This window comes from Talaromyces atroroseus (genome assembly GCF_001907595.1).
Source record: "Talaromyces atroroseus strain IBT 11181 chromosome Unknown scaffold_4, whole genome shotgun sequence".
NCBI lineage: Eukaryota > Fungi > Ascomycota > Eurotiomycetes > Eurotiales > Trichocomaceae > Talaromyces > Talaromyces atroroseus.
The window spans coordinates 273,865-288,574 of record NW_017971436.1 but is presented as its reverse complement, the minus strand read 5'-3'; the positions used below and the strand labels follow the sequence as shown (position 1 = coordinate 288,574).

Genomic DNA, 14,710 nt, shown 5'->3' with positions numbered 1-14,710 from the left:
GGCTGATTGAATAGGATATGCCTTGGGCTTTCACATCGAAGTCCAAAACGTAGCCATATAATAATCTAGATAAGGAATAATAATACAATCTCTTAGACCCAAAACTCCAATGAATTTGAAGCGCTTGCATGTGGAGTATCAGATCGAGTAGGTGCATGTGAATTGGACGTTAGGGCTAAAACACCATACCGATGCTTGGTCAAAGCTACAGGTGTAACCGGCAAAGTTGCCGACATAACGAGATGGCCTTCTGTTTGGATCTACTTCTAATAAGCAAAGCCAAGATTTCTTGAGTAGCATCCTATTAGCGTAGACGATAACAAGTGCCGCTAAACACGACGACGACATTAACTGCGAGCCTAAGGCCTTCTTATCTTACGGCATACTCCGGCGAAACATTAATACCCGCATACATCAGCGCTAAGAATTTTCACTCATAAAATCAGCCAATGAAGCCGAGCAAAATTAGAGCAAAAGGGGGAAAGAAAGTTACTAGTGTACCCCGCATGACGCTTGACCTGAAGCCACCCAATCAGCGTGCCCGATAACCAACTCTCTTTGCCTGCCACTGCCAGCGGTATCTCCTCATGGCCAAGGGTATAATAAGACAAGATTAACGTCTTGTTATCACCGCCTTTCTTACGTCCATTCCTCTGCATTTCGTCTTGTCTCATGCATATGCTCGCAATCTGCACACATCAAGATGAAAGATCCCAACACCAAGACCGTTACTGTCGGAGACATTGCTCCAACCGCAACTAATGACGGTGATCTGCATAAAGGCGACGTTCTCGCCATTGAAGAGACGCGGGGCATTACAATCAAAGAGCATGAACTCTCATTCTGGGCCGCTGTCCGGCAATGGCCCAAGGCCGTGGGATGGGCTTTTTTATTCTGCGTTGCTGTTATTATGGCCGGATTTGATGCGCAAATAATCACCACTTTTTTTGCATTGCCCGCCTTTCAGCGGAAGTTTGGATACGAGTATAATGGCTCTTATATCATCTCAGCGCCGTGGCAAATGGGTCTAAATATGGTATAACTTCACATCTACTTGCAAATGAGAACTATCTAGCAGTGTCCAAGATAACTAAACTGTTTTCATCACGACTAGGGCAATCCCATCGGTCAAGCCCTCGGGGCCTTGGCCTGCGGCTGGCCGCTAGAAAAGCTAGGTCGGCGGTTGACACTGGCCATATGCTGTGTATGGTCAATTGCGTTTGTGTTTGTGCAATTCTTTGCGACTAGCATCGGAATGCTGTGTGCTGGAGAGATCCTTGGGGGTCTCGCATACGGTTTCTATGTCGTTATTGCTCCCACTTATGCCTCCGAGATCTGTCCTCTTGCTCTCCGGGGTGTTCTTACCGCATCGGTCAATCTGGCCTTTGTGATCGGACAATTCATAGCACAAGGAGTCGCTGCTGGTCTCGAGAGTCGGCTGGACGAATGGGCGTACAAAGCACCTTTTGCAATCCAATGGTTATGGCCTGTAGTGCTCCTTATTGGCTTGGTGTTTGCCCCCGAAAGTCCATATTGGCTAGTTCGCAAAGAGAGGCGCGATGATGCGCGTAAAGCTCTTATGAGACTCTCATCAGCAAAAAACCGCCCAGATATCGATGGAATGCTTGTCATGATCGAGCAGACTGACCTCCTTGAGCGAGAACTTGAGTCTACCACGACTTACTGGGATTGCTTTAAGAAGGCAAATCTCATCCGCACCGAGATCTCCGTCATGGTGTATCTGATACAAGTTATTGGTGGTAACCCCCTTATCGCATATTCAACCTTTTTCTTCGAGACGGCCGGACTGAGTGACTCCGAATCGTTTAACAGTGAGTCCGCTTAGACCCCTCTAAGGATGCTATGCTAACGTTCGCTTAGTGGGTGTTGGTAATACTGCACTCGGATTTGTGGGTACATGTCTATCGTGGCCATTGATGCTCTACGTATGTGATTATGGCGCTATACTTCAGTTGACCTTTTCTTCCTAATTCTGACTTTGACCTCATAGTTTGGTCGCCGCTCAATTTATAATAGCGGCATGATCCTAATGACAATCATTCTCTTTGTTATCGGCTTTTTAGACTTTGGCCGCAGCAATTCCGGCGCGGTCTGGGCTCAAGCATCCTTGATGGATATCTGGACCTTCATCTACCAAACTACTGTAGGACCAGTCTGTTTCGTGATTATTTCGGAAATCTCGGCAACTCGTCTGCGTGGTCGCACCATCGCTATAGCTACAGCGGTTCAAGCCGTTGCCAATATCGTCTTCACCGTTGTGCTGCCCTACATGCTCAACACTGATGAAGGCGATTGGCGTGGAAAAACGGGATTTCTTTTTGGTGCGATTAGTCTTGGTTGCTATGTCTGGTGCTTTTTCAGATTGCCCGAGTCGAAGGGCAGAACTTTTGAAGAGCTAGATATATTGTTTGAGAGAAAGGTTCCACCACGACAGTTTAAGAACCATAATTTGGTGGCAGGCGAGAGCGAGAATGAAGTTTAGAGTGAGTCATTCCTGTTTGATATGCTTTCTACTCTGCATCAAATTTAGGTTGCAGAATATGTTCACCAAGTACCGTCAAGAGTTGAAATCGTTATGGGGCAAGATAATCGAGTTATTTAGGTGTCTAGTTGTTGGGCCCCAAATAATTACTGCGACAACCAAGTTAGCTATAGCTTTCAAGTAATGTATGTAACGTACAAACTGTGTTTTCCGCGACATCAAAGACGAGAACATCTGTGAATTTAGGTACTACTATCTAGGTTACCATGTGTCATGACAGACGCGATGTATCTATCTAAAGGCTTTTTTATCTACAATTTCACTCATGACCCACCTTCTGCTTGGCCTTGCGGAAACCATCATGACGGTCATCACATACATTTGCCATCTAGCTAAGAGCAGCGCCGCATTCCGTAGTAAAGAATGCCGATCCATTCCAGCGGCAAGTAAGCCTTTCTTTGAAACTAAGCTTGGTGCCATATCATTTGGGCAGGGAATACAATGTCCACTGGGCAGAGAGTGTGATAGTAAACAAAATTGCAGTGGAAATGATCGTCTTCCTGTGGTTGCCGGTGGTTCAACTGGCTAGAAAGATATAGTCATATCATTGTTATACAACCATACAACTTATTCTTTCTTCACGCGTGAAGTATTTATGCCATCTGATAGATACCGCATGCGGTCTTTAAGTTTTTGAAATCTATTTCTGTATTCTAGCACGTGGAAGTTCAAATTTATTCATCTATATAGTCGGACGATGCGTACGTAGGTGCCAACCCCCAACGACGTTTCCGACGTTTCTCATCTTTTAAACTAAGAAATCTTTTAAACTAAGAAAGTCCTCAAAACCAAAATCTCCTTCAATCCAACAGATCTACTTGCCAAGTTGACATCGAACTTTGCTTCGAAATCGACTGCCTGTTATATCATCATCTTGCTGTTTGCTCTCTTTGCACAATGAAGTCCACATTCCAGCTTGTCTTCCTCTTCGTTGCCCTTGGGATCATGTCAGCTGCAGCTCCTGGTTCTACCGGCGGCGGCTCAAACTCATATTCAGAATGCAAATGTATGTACAACTGCTGACCTAATTTGTCTGAAATGCTGTACTAACCAAAGTCTCTAGCGCTTCTCCAATCGTGCTCGGTCAATAGCAACTGTTGTGGCGACATCTGCTTGTTTGGGCGCTGTGCATAGTTCAGCAACATCATATACGATGTTGACATCTTTCTCGTCCTGTTCAGTTTGCCATTACCGGTATTTCCATATGTCGGCTAAAAAGTGTCCTGTTTCACTTGCTTATTTAACCTTATAGCAATGTAATTTGGATAAAGTCTTATTTTGCTAGTCCTATATAACTCAGATTTTTTTCTCCTTCACCTGACTCATTTTGACAGTGGGAAACGTACTGGTAGTTCCTAGCTTTTTATAGATCTTTCCACAGCCTTATAGTCCACAAGCTATTTATGGTAATTTCTCTTCTACAATCTACCAAGGCCCTTATTCCTATTCAAGTGCTGCTAATAAGGCAGTAAGAAGCCACCTCGTAGTATCTAGATAGGCTGGTAAGGGAGTCTTGCTGCCGCAAACGTCCTGATTTCCAATAAGGGCAAGTTAGGGTTTCAGTCGTTCCCGAGGGATCTACTCAATGCGTACCGTCACACTTGATGAGATCAATGATTCACTGCCAATTTTTTCCCTTTAAGACAAAAGTTCAATCAAAATTTTGAATAGAGTAATAGAAGCAAGGATGTTAGAATTGTACTTCGATAATCTAACGTGCACGTATCCAAATGCAGACTTGGAAGCGGTGGTGGTGTAATTATATCTATTGTATATCCAATCATATCTCCAAATTCTTTTGCATATATATGTACAAAAGTAGTCACTCGCTTCGAGAATCCAGATAAGTATAACAAACAGTCGAGACAGATATTGTTCATTGTTCCCAGCATACACAAATAATGACACCGAAATAGGAGCAGAAATATATAGTTTTAATCATTCTGGCCGCATGAATCAATCGTCAGACATGGTAGAGACCGCAGGCAACTTGACTCTCCAGATAATAAGGCCCACAATGCCAAAGAGGATTGAAGCGACAATCCAGGCCAGACCTATCCAGAAGCCACCCAGCGAAAGACCCCAGTTAAAGAACCCAGTCATAATAGGACTAGCCAGAATCATGCCGAATGCTTGGATGATCTCAATCATAGTATATAGTCGGGCAGTTTGATTGCGCTGAATCATGGTTGTGACCACTGCCCGCGTAGTGTAGACGAATCCTGCACCCATAGTCTGAATCACGAGGAAGAATATCATAACAGCGACATGCGGCGAGAGACCCATGCCCAGCGTGCCCAGTAGCAAACACACGACGCTAGTTTTGGTGAGAATCATGTCTTTGCTACGACTGTCAAGTCCTCGTTTCTTCTGTAAATACCAAGATGCCAGGGGCAGAACGGCGATGAAAAGAGCAACCATCAAGATCGATTTCAGCGAGATGATCAAGTTTGCTGCAGCCAGGCTCCAATTGTATCTTACCGAGACGTACTGGATCAAGAACCACGCAGTCCCTCGGCTAAGCTTGTATACCAGGAAAGCAGAGCAAAGCAAGATGACCTGTCTGTCTTGAAACAAGAAAGAATATGCCATGATTGATGCTCTGGTGCGGGCCCATAATGTTTTTGGTGGCTCTTGCACTGGGATCGTTTTCGTGTAAGGCAAAGATCCTTCTGATTCGTCTCCGCCGGCGCTTGATATATCTGACAATTCGTATTCTTGCTCTTGTTTTTGGTCCGGATGTGTGCTGGGGGAGAATGCATTCTTTGTTTCCGGCAGCGTAAGCCCCAGGCACAAACCAGCAATGATAATGCCCCAGCCGATGAGCAAGGGTTCCCATGGAGAATATATCATCAACCACGACCCGACGGTGTTACTCAAAAACTCGGAGCCCATAACCACAACACCAAATTGAAAGAACATGGCCGACCGCTGTTTTTCGGTGGTCACATCGGCCATCATTGTCCATACCAGTGCAGCCGCAACGACCAAGCCCCCTCCGAACAGCCATGCCAGAGCTGACAGCCAGATCGCACGCAGCGGAAAAATATTCGACCACCACAGAACCGTTCCGGAGATGACCATATTAAGAATGAAGCCTGGAATGCTCAGCATAATCGTAGGCTTGCGCCCGATGCGATCGGACATCAGCCCATATGGGATCGCGAGCAAGATACTGGCCACCCCATCAAAAAGTTCCGAAATCCCCTTGATCAAAGCAATCTCCCCTTGAATTTCCGACAATTTGCACAGGTCTTCCGGTACCTGCCCGTCGGTCCCGATTTTCGATGGGTCCGCCGTTTGGTAGTAATTTTTGCAAGCGATCGACTCGTAGATACGAGTGATTGGGCCGTGGGTCATGGCATTGCCTGTTTCAACAAGCAGGATTATCGCGTATAGTGTGATCATGAGCCGTATGCGCAGCTTTTCTCGAGAGGCTTTGTCTCCGCCATCGTGGGAAGAAGCTCGTACGTTCGTCGAATCCGGGTCTAAAAAGGGCGCATCTTCACGGTCCACGAAAGGATCTTCGTCGGTACTATTCTCCGTGCGTTGCATGACCGTCTTGGTTATACTATTATGGCGCAAACGACCTCTTTGTTGTCCACTAAGCTCGACAAGGAGCCGCCCCGCGTACCCGGAGAATGCCTAGGTTAAACACACAAAGAAATAGAGGATGGTTCATTGGCCGCGGTCAGACACGGACTGTGTGCAAGTCAGGGTGCGATTCACAGGAAGTTGAAAGCTGGCCTCCTCCTCCAGTGCAGCAATATCCAGCTCAGCCCGAGCCAATCATGGCCGAATGACGGGGCGTGGGTTCTATCTGGCTATCCGAGCAACTCCGGATGCGTAAATTAGGGTTAGGGTGCATACGCCCTAACCCTAACAGATAAAGGCATTTGGGACAAGACGTGTTCCGGTGTTTACTTGCTTCAAAGTTTGTCTCAACTTCTCTCAGTATTGGTAAGTTGATATATCTACGGTACCCACTAGTTTCAAATCTCGTCATCCAGAATACCCTCTACCCACGCTCATAGTCGCTTTTGAACTCCTCAAAATAATGCGACATTTCCGTCCCGGCCTTTTCGTAGTCGCATTTTGCATAGAATGCCTCGTTGCGAGGCGCACAGTCGAGTATTGTTTTGTAGCAGCCAACGTTGACCGCGATGCTATCCAGCGTCCTTATCAGCTTCTGGCCAAAGTGTTTCCCTTGATGATCCTTGGCGATGGAAATGTCCTCAATGTGCCCGATTATACCAAGGTTGTGGATGCTAGGAACAGCCAGTGTCAGTCAGATCTTTGCTATGTCTGAACGTCAATGGAGGAGAACGAACAATTTCCTCTCCACCACTACAACCCCAGTTCCGACAACGCGCTCAGATGGGTCCAGGATGACCACGCAGTAGTACCAACCCTGGCCATATTTTTTGTGCCAGTCAAACCGTTCGAGGTACTGGGCCTCGGTTATATCTCCAGTCCAAGTCAGGTCTTGAAGGCATTTGAAGAAGCCTCGATGGCAGTCATCGCGGGCGAGGGGACGGATTGTGTACCCCGCTGGATATGCAGCCTTAATTTCCGGGGAAATCACCGACGAATCGAAGAGGAGATCCAAAGTCGCCACCATTGGAGGAGGGACGATAGGAGTCTTGCTTTGTGCTATCTATTTTTTCTGCAAGGAATCTTGTACCTCTTATGGAGCTGGAAGGCCAGAGGGAGTTGAAGATGCGAGCACCATGCGTGCATAGGAATCTTTCTTATCTGTGATGAGAACCCCACAATACCTGCGTAGCCGCTCATTCAAGATAAGGATTCATATCATGTTTAAGGCATCTATTAGGCTTTACAATTCACACACGAAATCTTCGAATAATGCCGTAGTACTCTGCTGTCAAGGAATCTTTAGATAACTTTTCATGCCGCTGAACTAGTCAGCACGAGATGCAGATTGCATGATACTTGATCTAGCCATATTTCGGAGTTATATATTTCCCTATGCCCCCGGAATGAATCCCCGCAGGTGTGTCTATTGGCCACTGTTTTGCGTCAAAACAAGGCATATTTGAGACTTTGCATTCACAAAGGGGCCAACCAACCTCCATAGCGTCGATCAACGGTCAATAGCTCCTTGATTTGTTCCATGCTGTCTGGTACCATGCAGGAAAAAACCAGAAGTTACCTCCGCATGGCTCTTTTACTCTATGGGGTGCCCTTTGATCTAGCTTGTTTAATCCTTCTACTATTCGAGCACGCAAATACACTTAATGAAGTTTGGAAGTAGGTGGTAGATATATCAATTCAATTGTTTCCTGTCGCGATGAAGGGTAAAATGCTGGTTCGTAGTAAACATAGGGGTATACAGGATATTAGTATTAAGATCTAAATGTAGCAATGCGTTCTGGCCGCCCGAAAAAGAGAAGTAAATCAAGCTTGCTGGAGACAATCAAATCATGAGACAGGAGAATGCGTTTCGGGGGACTGGCGAGATATCAGCCTGGCTTGTTACAACGTAACAACAACTTTCTTTGCCGAAACTCCCTTCTTCAGCTGATCATATCCACTCTGTATATTTTCGAGCCCTTGGCCAATGACCAGAGGCTCGGGCGAAGGAATAAAACGACCCTCAGCGAGAGCCTCGGGAAGGAAGTCCTCGAAAATAGCTTTGGCGACATTGGTCTTCTTAATGTCAGTCGCATAGATAAACTTGGTGCGGACACCGGTGCGCTTTGTTTTGAACCAGAGCGATGCACCACGGCTCATTGTGCCCAGTAGGAAGGGAATAAGTGTGAAGCCAGAAAGTTTCTTATCCTTGGGGATGTCCACGGATCCAACGTCACTGACGAATTTGACGCCTTTGGTCTTAGCAATGATATCAACGCAAAGCGGAAGGGAGTTTACTCCAATGGCATAAGCACCAGCAACGGTCCTGTCCGCTAAAGCCGCAATCAAATCCTTCACAATGGCCTTGGAGTTGTAGTCGAAGACATGTGAGGCGCCCAGCTTCTTGACGTAGTCGAAATTCCTTGGTGAGGACGTAGTGAAGACCTCGTAGCCGGCGGCGGCAGCGAGCTGGATAGCATTACTTCCGACACTTGTAGAGCCTCCCCAGATCAGCACGGCTTTGCCTGTTGGTGCCTGTGGAGGAACGGTAGGCAACTGCAAGTTGAGAGAGTCCTCTTGGAAAAGGCCCGCAGCAGCAGTTGTCAAACCAAGGGGAAGAACAGCGGCGTCTTGATAGGACAGGGTGGACGGAATATGACTGGCGAAAATGTCCATGACAACTGTATAGTTCTGGAAAGCTCCCTCCGCAGCATTGTTGCGGTCCTGATCAGTTCCAGCTCCGAGAGCCAAAACGCGGTCTCCAACCTTGAACCGAGTCACCTCGCTGCCAACCTCAGCCACCTCTCCCGACAAGTCGCTGCCGAAAATGAATGGATACTTAATCCAGGTAAAGGCGAGGTGACCCGTCTCCTGGAGCAACCAGTCTATAGGGTTAATGGCAACCGCAGCATTTTTGATCACGAGCTCGTTGGGGCCTGGCTTTGGATACGGAGATTCCTTGACTTCGAGGGGTTTGGCGTTTTTGTCATTAATCCACGCCGCTTGGTTGGTGGGAACAGCCATGTTTTGTCCTTGTTTCTTGTTTGAGCCAGTACACAATCGCGAGGAGAGCAAGTTATCGTCGTGCAACACAGTGACAAGAGGAGTAAATATCAGATACTGGCAAGGACTGGCAGAATGGTCCAGGCCAGCAGGGTATATATACATGCAAGGGATGCCCATACCCCCTCGGCTTGACAATGTGTTTACATAGTTTTGTCCGAAGATATATGTATCTGCCGGGGAAATGCACTGATTTTTAGAAGCGCCGAACACGCCATCGTGCACTACGCATTCAAACTGCGTCCTTCTCTTCTCTGTCAGGCAGACTGGTCCAATATTCCGACTGTACGCCGTACTGAATCTCACTACTGGATGGATGTGGATGGGTTAGGCCGAGGCGTGAATCCGGCCCGGCAAATGAATTAATTTCCCGCGTCTCGGAGCTTCCAGTCGGTCTTTCATTTTTTTTATTCACCATCTCGTTCATGTATGAACTTCTTCTACGGTGATGTGCTTCTAGGCCAGAGTCCACAGTCTCTGATACCATTGAAACGCAGCCTTGGGACGTAACCCAATGAACTACTGTTTGGTTCATATAACCGGGTTTAGTAGGCTGTGCGCTCTACGCCATACGTAGTCCGAATTGAATTTTGAAATGCTTAATTAGTCTTGACAATTCGTTTCTTTTTTCTTTTTCCTTGGTCGACTAGTTTGATTCTGATTCTCTGGCGTGTCCATCAAGACCGAGATCTTCGTCAATAGTCTGTTGGCATATCCGCTCCGGTTTGGGAATTATGCCGTTAGAATAAACATCTTTGATTGATTCAAAGGCTTATCTTCGACTGTGAAAAGTTAAAAAACAAATGGGTATTGGCGCATATTAAACAGTAGATAGACAACACACGTGGCCTATAGGCAGCTGCCATCATTTTCGCCCGGTGCGATAACTTCCAACACGGCTTAATCATAACCTGCCTCCTCGAATAAAGTGGCTCTGATCTGAATCATCGCTGAGAGCTCTAGTATGAACTCATACAAAATGACAACATTGGTAAGAATATGACCCAGGGTGACCGCCTCCTCATTCTTGGCCAGTGACGGGTTGTGTAGTCCTTCATGGTCATTCTCTGGAATGATTGCCTCATTTTCAACAATCGGCTCGCTTCCCACATCGGTGATTGTTGAGCTTTCTGTGCGTTGATCAGCTTGATACGAACCGGAGACTTTGTGACGGCTATCTTCTACTGGCAGAGTGCGTTGCGACGGCGTCGGGGATCCGGGAGACCTAATGGATGATTCGCTAATTGGAGAGCCGACAGCACTACGTGGTAAAGAACCTGATGCAGCAGCACTGATTGGCCGGTCACGCGGGGAAAGGGGCGCCTCTGTGAAACGCGAGTTTGGAGGCTGGGAGGTTTGGCGGGACGAAGGAATTGACCGCTCGGTTCTTGCACCATCACTGTGCAGCAAGTTGCGACGTGCTGCGACCAAATCGTCAAAATCTGGAATTTCTTTTCTCCAGTTTTCAAGGTGGCCAGCCAATTTTTGTAGAGATTTTGCAATCGGTGTTTCGTGGTCATCTGACCAGCTTGGTGCCGACAGACTTTGCCTGATAGCTGCTAGAGGATCGAGAGGAACACGATCACCAGCTTCGACTCTCGGGATGTCGTCATCCAAAAAGGCAGAATCTTGTTCTGGCGAAGGGGAGAACTCCGTTTTGTATTCGTAGTTAGACGGGTCGACTAAGAGCCATCCATTAAGAGAAATCAAATTGGAAGAAGCAAGACTGGTAATAAGTCCAGTCAATCCAAGATTCACATTGACACTGTTCGAGAAGAAATTATTCAACAGATTCAGAATCTCCTTAAAGATTGCATCATCCAGACAAATGTCGAGTGGTTGGTCAGTCGGCCCATCTAGTGTACTGCTCCTTGGAGATGGTATGAAAAGACGGGATTCAAGAATAAGTGTGGCATCCTTTGAGTATTGTTCAAAAGAATCATTCAAGGATGGGTCATTGACAATGCGGGTTGCGAACGACAGGTATCTTTGAAGCTCCTCATTGAGAGCACCCACGGTGCGTCGTGGTCCCGATACGGACTCTTTTGTTTTGATTAATGACTCCGCAAAAGAATGATGTCTTCGCACTATGACTGTTAGTAAGCGTAGTGTGGCTACAACGGTCTCCTTATTCCGTGACTTTATGCTCATCAATATTAAATCGGAAAGATTAAATAGTGACGGGGATAGCCTTTGATCCTCGGCTTCAGTCAAAGTAGCCAGCACGTCCAAAGACTTGCGCCGACTTAGAGACAAATTCTTATAATGCAAGCTTTGAGACACTTCTATAACCGGTTCAGCATGTGTAGGAGCCGCCATCAGAAATTGAAGAGTGCGGTGAATAAGTTTGGGCTGGTCAATAGACTCCAACAATCGGCACAAGTACGTTAGCACCGCGGAGGTTGATCCACCCTTGACATCTGAGGACTCCAATAAGGACGGATAGCTTCATTCGTTAGCAAGATATTCAATAGTAACATTGTGCACAATGGAAGGCTCGTACAGAAGCTGTTCTAAGAACAAGACCTCGAAGTGATCTAGGAGTGTATCGTTGACTTCTTTCGACTGACAATGGTCAACTGTGTCTTGCCAGAAGAGCAGGTATGATATGAAGGATTCAACATCAGGGCGTATCAACGGCTCGGTGTCTCGTTGAAAATCATTTTCATCCGAAAGAGCTATAATGGTAGGAACATTGCCTTCAATGAAAGTAGGATAAAAATCTCTTTGGCAAGTTAGTATTTATATACGATCCTGGGGCCACACAGATATGCGTACCTGCTAAGCTGACTGTACAATGCACCCAAGCCAGTCGCCATCAGCGTGGCCAGATCACTTTCAATCAACCATTTCTCGAGTATCTTGGATCGGGTCGCGGTTTCAATAAGGTATAACAGACCGGTACGGGCAAAATCGCCTGTTCGGCCTTCACGATGAACATATTCTACTAGAAGATAGAAGAGTGGGAAATCATCCTTCCGTGTGACACCGGCAAACTGCTCCTCCTCTTCTAGTTCCCTCTCTGGCAATTGGGCTTGTTTTGGAATAAACCAAGCCGTCAGAATATTTGGTCGCAAACGAATATTATTGGCGACGCCGAAGAGCAGCTCGACCAGGCGTGCATCCACGTCATTTGTATGCAGTAAGTTCCTTCGAACGAGGTCGATCAAAGCTCGCGAGAATACCCGATTATCGACGATACCGTCCAGCTCCGCATCAATCAACGTGTTGAAGAATACTGCTGATAGTCGTACCAATCCCTCATCTCGATAGGTTAAAGCCAGTTTCGTCACTGTCACGAATATCTGCGACGTAGACGCATATGAAAGACATGGATGCGGTGCAGGGCCTCTCGATTCCTCGCTTAGGACATGATTTAGACGATCGACACAGGCCCGAGCATGAGCCGTAGCAGCCAACTCGTTAGACGGGGAATTGCTAGTGCGCCAAATTTGCTTCACAATTGTACGTGTCAGAGTAACAGCATACCCATCCGTAGGTGTTCGCGACTCACTTGAAGAGTATTGCAGGATCTTTTGAACGCCGTCAATCGCTCAACGGGGGTGCTCGTCCGAGGGGTTTTCGAGGCAGTGCGGGAACCGCCAACCAGGCGAGACCACTTGCCCAACAAGACAATCAATTAGCTATGTGACATAAAACCTGGGGTGTCTGGTATCAAGATGGAGAAGTTCTTACAAAATCCATTGTTCAGATCCAGTCAGGCATCTCAACGGACCAGCAGCGACTAAGACTGGGGAAAGCAGAGCTGTGCCAGCAGCAGGTGCAGCTGCTGGCTGTACGTAGCTGGCTACTTAGGGGAAGCTGCGCTAGTGTAACAATACTGTAATTACGCATCACCCGTGCAGCCAATAGTAGGTGGATAAAGGGCGGAACTAGTCTATCTTCGGACTAGAGAGAATTTTTGGTGAACAACTACTGGTCATCGTTGCTTCCTGCAGCCAGCTGCTTCGTTCCCGTACTGTCACATGTTTTGTATGCATAACGGCGCAATTAGAGAGATCTTTGGCCGGAAGAAAAATATGTATAGCATGGACACTGAAAGCACATTGCTGTACAATAGATGATGCGGCGCCCTCCTGCGTTCATTAAAAACGTCATCTAGACTCTAGGGAGTCTTTCTATGAGCTAAAACAAGTGCAAACGCTCGAAGAATGTCAAGATGAAAGCCCGATGCTCGTCCACACGTAGGTAATGGTGGATTGACGCCAAACGCCGTTGCAAACCCTGATATCCATATCTATATAACACCCATAACCCGGAACCCCTAAGCCATCGTAAATAACATATGTGAATAATTAGAAGTCATCACTGTCCACGTCTTTCTTTCGTCTCCCGCCGCCAGACTTTCGCTTTCCTTCATTGTGATCACTTCCATCCTCTTCATTTTTCTTAGATGATTGATCCGGCACTTTCGAACATATATCAGCCAAGAAATCGAGCACCTCATCCTTGGCAACGGCTTGCTTTAAATGGGTAGCAGTGACTCGTTTCGAATTTCGATCCCTAGCCTCTGTTGCAGCTTTGGTAACCAGCGAGATCATGAAAAGTTCGAGTGCTTTGGCTGGAAGGGAAAAAAAAAAGTCAGTATGACGAGAACCAAATCAACCATAACAGACTAAGTAGAAATAAAAGTGGGGCACGTACAGACTGCGATTGGCGTCACTTGAGCCACTTTTCCGACCTCTTCATCGGCCTGCATGATACGCTTGATACGAGCCACTGGAAACTTCGTCTTCACATCTATTCCAGCCCAGGGCTTCGGTTGTTCTCTGTTCGAGTCTAGTCCCTGCGGTGAAAGAGCATTTGTGTGTTCAGAGTCCCTGGCCATCGCCTTTGGTGTGGAAGCGACACGCTGATCAAATATGAATTGTTGGTGGGAAGGTTGAGGAGGAGCGGGAGGAGGGGCCTGGGCTTGGGCCTGAGCAGCGGCCGACAGGCGTGCGCTTCGTCTCGCCATATCGTCGTCGTAGTGAAGCGATTGTTGCACGTACTGCTGGGGAGTGCGGCTATGCACTACCGGGGGCTGATAACCAGCAGTAAAGAATGGTGAGGCGTCGTAAGAAGCGCGCTGGCCAAGAGGACTGGCTAGATAGGGTGGTTGTGGCTGGTAGGAGTTGTTGTTGAATGTGTTCGGGAAGGATTGGAGAGAGGAAAAGTCTGGAGAACGGGGACGATAAGAGCTATCGGGATCTGTCATGTTCTTCCTAACGCAGGAGCAATATTAGTTCTCGTGTTTTCCCCTGTTCCTGTTTGTGTGTTTGTTTGCTTCTTTGTTATGCGACTTCGGATTGGTGTTTGCCGACCCACCGCGATAATAGCGTTGGTTGTTAATTAAGTTAGGAACGTTTTAAGCTTACCTGAAGAGATCACCTGATATCGAATAATGTATCAAACACTGTCCTCTGTCCTCCGTGTAACCGGAAGGGCGAGGCCGCAGTTAATAATAATGGTTGGGTCGATATTAATACT

At 47.0% G+C, this 14,710-nt stretch overlaps 6 protein-coding genes across 6 annotated transcripts, besides 1 other annotated feature; 1 reads left to right on the top strand and 5 right to left on the bottom strand.

Annotated features, from left to right (window-relative positions):
• Positions 1 to 703: 703 nt before the first annotated feature.
• On the top strand, positions 704 to 2,503 carry UA08_03982 (hypothetical protein; the record flags this gene model as incomplete). The annotated part of the gene is made up of 4 exons (XM_020266696.1): positions 704 to 1,036; positions 1,115 to 1,832; positions 1,882 to 1,946; positions 2,012 to 2,503. 4 exons carry the CDS (start codon positions 704 to 706, stop codon positions 2,501 to 2,503), a joined length of 1,608 nt encoding a protein of 535 aa, XP_020120837.1.
• Positions 2,504 to 4,519: 2,016 nt separating this feature from the next.
• On the bottom strand, positions 4,520 to 6,118 carry UA08_03981 (hypothetical protein; the record flags this gene model as incomplete). Its single annotated transcript, XM_020266685.1, has 1 exon — positions 4,520 to 6,118. The coding sequence occupies one exon, from the start codon at positions 6,116 to 6,118 to the stop codon at positions 4,520 to 4,522; it is 1,599 nt and encodes a 532-aa protein (XP_020120838.1).
• Positions 6,119 to 6,581: 463 nt separating this feature from the next.
• UA08_03980 (hypothetical protein) lies at positions 6,582 to 7,184 on the bottom strand (the record flags this gene model as incomplete). The annotated part of the gene is made up of 2 exons (XM_020266674.1): positions 6,582 to 6,831; positions 6,895 to 7,184. 2 exons carry the CDS (start codon positions 7,182 to 7,184, stop codon positions 6,582 to 6,584), a joined length of 540 nt encoding a protein of 179 aa, XP_020120539.1.
• Positions 7,185 to 7,350: 166 nt separating this feature from the next.
• Positions 7,351 to 7,392: a repeat region (Identified by RepeatMasker using a combination of RepBase library and repeat library created with RepeatScout).
• Positions 7,393 to 8,059: 667 nt separating this feature from the next.
• On the bottom strand, positions 8,060 to 9,181 carry UA08_03979 (hypothetical protein; the record flags this gene model as incomplete). Its single annotated transcript, XM_020266663.1, has 1 exon — positions 8,060 to 9,181. The coding sequence occupies one exon, from the start codon at positions 9,179 to 9,181 to the stop codon at positions 8,060 to 8,062; it is 1,122 nt and encodes a 373-aa protein (XP_020120538.1).
• Positions 9,182 to 10,120: 939 nt separating this feature from the next.
• Positions 10,121 to 12,925, bottom strand: UA08_03978 (hypothetical protein; the record flags this gene model as incomplete). The annotated part of the gene is made up of 5 exons (XM_020266651.1): positions 10,121 to 11,666; positions 11,724 to 11,945; positions 11,999 to 12,675; positions 12,735 to 12,839; positions 12,917 to 12,925. 5 exons carry the CDS (start codon positions 12,923 to 12,925, stop codon positions 10,121 to 10,123), a joined length of 2,559 nt encoding a protein of 852 aa, XP_020120541.1.
• A 611-nt stretch (positions 12,926 to 13,536) lies between these two features.
• UA08_03977 (hypothetical protein) lies at positions 13,537 to 14,438 on the bottom strand (the record flags this gene model as incomplete). The annotated part of the gene is made up of 2 exons (XM_020266640.1): positions 13,537 to 13,802; positions 13,886 to 14,438. 2 exons carry the CDS (start codon positions 14,436 to 14,438, stop codon positions 13,537 to 13,539), a joined length of 819 nt encoding a protein of 272 aa, XP_020120540.1.
• Positions 14,439 to 14,710: the final 272 nt, after the last annotated feature.